The sequence below is a fragment of the Megascapheus bottae genome, chromosome 24, assembly GCF_031878675.1.
Source record: "Megascapheus bottae isolate mThoBot1 chromosome 24, mThoBot2.hap1, whole genome shotgun sequence".
Lineage (NCBI taxonomy): Eukaryota > Metazoa > Chordata > Mammalia > Rodentia > Geomyidae > Megascapheus > Megascapheus bottae.
Window position 1 is genome coordinate 12,738,957 of NC_143532.1, and position 2,751 is coordinate 12,741,707.

General features: G+C 62.7%; 1 protein-coding gene across 1 annotated transcript; it reads left to right on the forward strand.

The window, feature by feature from the left end:
• The first annotated feature begins 837 nt into the window (after window positions 1-837).
• On the forward strand, window positions 838-2,589 carry B3gnt9 (UDP-GlcNAc:betaGal beta-1,3-N-acetylglucosaminyltransferase 9). Its single transcript, XM_090357487.1, has one exon. The coding sequence runs from the start codon at window positions 861-863 to the stop codon at window positions 2,040-2,042; it is 1,182 nt and encodes a 393-aa protein (XP_090213613.1). The 5' UTR covers window positions 838-860; the 3' UTR covers window positions 2,043-2,589.
• Window positions 2,590-2,751: the final 162 nt, after the last annotated feature.

A 2,751-nucleotide genomic window follows, 5' to 3' on the forward strand; every position in this document is an offset into this window, starting at 1 on the left:
CCCTAACTGGGGGGACCAGAGTTGCTGAGAAGAGATTCTGAAGAAGGAAGTGTAGGCCACACAGTGGCCAGATGGACACCAAGCGGCCCAGCCCAGGATTTGGAGCCCGCCTTAGAGGGCCCGAGACGCCTAAAAACCAAATCCTATCTACTCCATAGAAGGGGTAGGAGAAACCAGGCACTTCCCAAGCCACAGGAAGTCTGACTGGAAGAGCTTTTCCCCTAGCACCCAGGAGAAAGAAAGGGCCAGTGAGCAATCTTCCCAGGGATTAGTCCCCGCTGGGAGACGGAGATGCTCCAGGCTCCTAGCGCCGGGGCGGAGCTCAGCTCCAGATGTCCCGGCGCCCACAGCTGGGGGATCACGTGGCACCGCCCCCCCCCCCCCCCCCGCCCTGCCAACTGTGCATTTGGCCCGGGCCCCATCCGCGGCCGCCCTGGGGACCCTGCACCGAGCCGGAGGCCCTGAAATCCGGGTGCTGCACCGCTCTGGGATCGAGCGTGAGTGTTGGGATCCCTGGAACCGAAGCCGGACGGGGCCGGGAAAGTAAAGCGCAGGGCCCGGCTTCAGCGCGGGGCCGGGGCCAGGGGCAGAGCCGAAGCTGCGGTCTCCGCGGCGCGGGCCTCCAGCCGGGGCCCCAGCCGAGGGGTAGGAGTCGGCTCCCCGCGGGCGGCGTCCTCTTCCTCCAGGCGGTGCCCAGGCTGACCTCCGGGGATGGACCGCCGCTAGCTGGAGGCTGGGGCGTGGCCTCCGGTCTCCTCCTCTCGGGGAGGGCGGGGCTGGGAGCCCCCTGGCCTGCGACCACCACCTCGGACGCCCCGGGGTGACCTTTGCACGGGCGTCTGGGCGCTGGCCACTCGGACATGAGGAAGAGGCTACGCCTCCGCCGAGACGCGTCCGTGACGCTGCTCCTGGGTGCCAGCCTGGGCCTCCTGCTCTACTCGCAGCGTGACGGGGCGGCCCCGACGACCAGCTTGTCGCCGGCACCAGGACTGGCGCCTCAGAGGCCCACCCCGGGCCCTCGCAAGTTCCAGGCCCCCGAAGTAGCCCCGCCGGCCTACGAAGGGGACACGCCGGTGCCACCCACGCCCACTGGCCCTTTTGACTTCGGCCGCTACCTGCGCGCCAAGGACCAGCGGCGCTTCCCGCTGCTCATCAACCAGCCGCACAAATGCCGCGGCCGCGCGCCCGATCTGCTCATCGCCATCAAGTCCGTGGCTGCCGACTTCGAGCGGCGCCAGGCCGTGCGCCAGACGTGGGGTGTGGAGGGCCGCGTGCAGGGGGCGCTCGTGCGCCGCGTGTTTCTGCTGGGCGTGCCCCGGGGCGCAGGCACCGGCGCGGGGGACCCGCAGGGCTCTCGGCCGCACTGGCGCGCCCTGCTGAAAGCCGAGAGTGTGGTATACGGTGACATTTTGCTCTGGGCTTTTGACGACACCTTTTTCAACCTGACGCTCAAGGAGATCCATTTTCTGAACTGGGCCTCGTCCTTCTGCCCGGATGCGCGCTTCGTTTTTAAGGGCGACGCCGATGTGTTCGTGCACATGGGGAACCTGCTGGAGTTCCTGGCGCCGCGGGATCCCGCCCAGGATCTGCTGGCCGGGGACGTGATCGTGCAGGCGCGGCCCATCCGTGCGAGAGCCAGCAAGTACTACATCCCCGAGGCTGTGTACGGCCTGCCCGCCTACCCGGCCTATGCGGGCGGAGGGGGCTTCGTGCTCTCTAGAGCCACGCGGCGCCGCCTGGTCGCTGCCTGTGCGCAGGTTGAGCTCTTTCCCATCGACGATGTCTTTCTAGGCATGTGTCTGCAGCGCCTGCGCCTCACACCTGAGCCCCACCCGGCTTTCCGCACCTTCGGCATCTCCCAGCCTTCAGCTGCTCCGCATTTGCGAACCTTTGACCCTTGCTTCTACCGCGAACTGGTGGTAGTGCACGGGCTCTCCGCCTCTGATATTTGGCTTATGTGGCACCTGCTGCACCGACCACACGGGCCAGTCTGTGCTCGTCCCCAGCCTGTGGCTGCCGTCTCCTTTCAGTGGAGCTCTTAGTGCCAGGTTTTTCCTCACGCCGCCTCAAGATGGAGCCAGACGGCAGCTTAAAGAGGTTTCTAATACTGATTAAGGGGTGTGTGTGGCTTTCCCCCAGCCTATCAGAAAGATCCCAGAGTATGGTGCTAGAGCTTGGTTGGCTGGTTCACACTACCAGTGTAAGTGGAGCCAGTCTAAGAGCGACGCACTGATAGGGCCTAGCTGATGTTTTGCTCCACAGGCTCCCGAGTACACGTTAGACTCCCAGTAGCAAATATCAGACGGATGGTAGTGTGTAGGTGTGGTTAGAATCCTTGGGTCAGAATAAACACACAGGAATCGCAAGCCCAGGCCTCGGGCCTCATGGACTGTCATGGCAGGCAGTCTACCATGACTATCCAAAAGTTGACATTTTGCTTCCCACTGCACATCCAAATTGAACCATGACCACCCTCATCCTCTCCACGTTTTATTTTTTTCTCTCTGAGCTTTACTTTTCTAGTGTCAACCCCTTCTGGGCCCCAGTCTGCCTGGAATAACAGGGATGGAGCCAAGTATAGGGAGAACTACCACTAAAGTCTGCCCACCTCCATACCCATACAACTATACCAATGTCCTGATAGCTGTCCCAATCACTCTCGAGGAACTGGGGGTGTCCTTCTAAGATCCCTACACTATAAATTTGTTTCTTAACCACCCCTCCTTCCAAAAATCATTTCTTCCACACTGA

What these genes read in the sequence shown, in the direction of transcription:
- B3gnt9 (XM_090357487.1), top strand. Translation starts at nt 861, where the DNA reads ATGAGGAAGAGGCTACGCCTCCGCCGAGACGCGTCCGTGACGCTGCTC.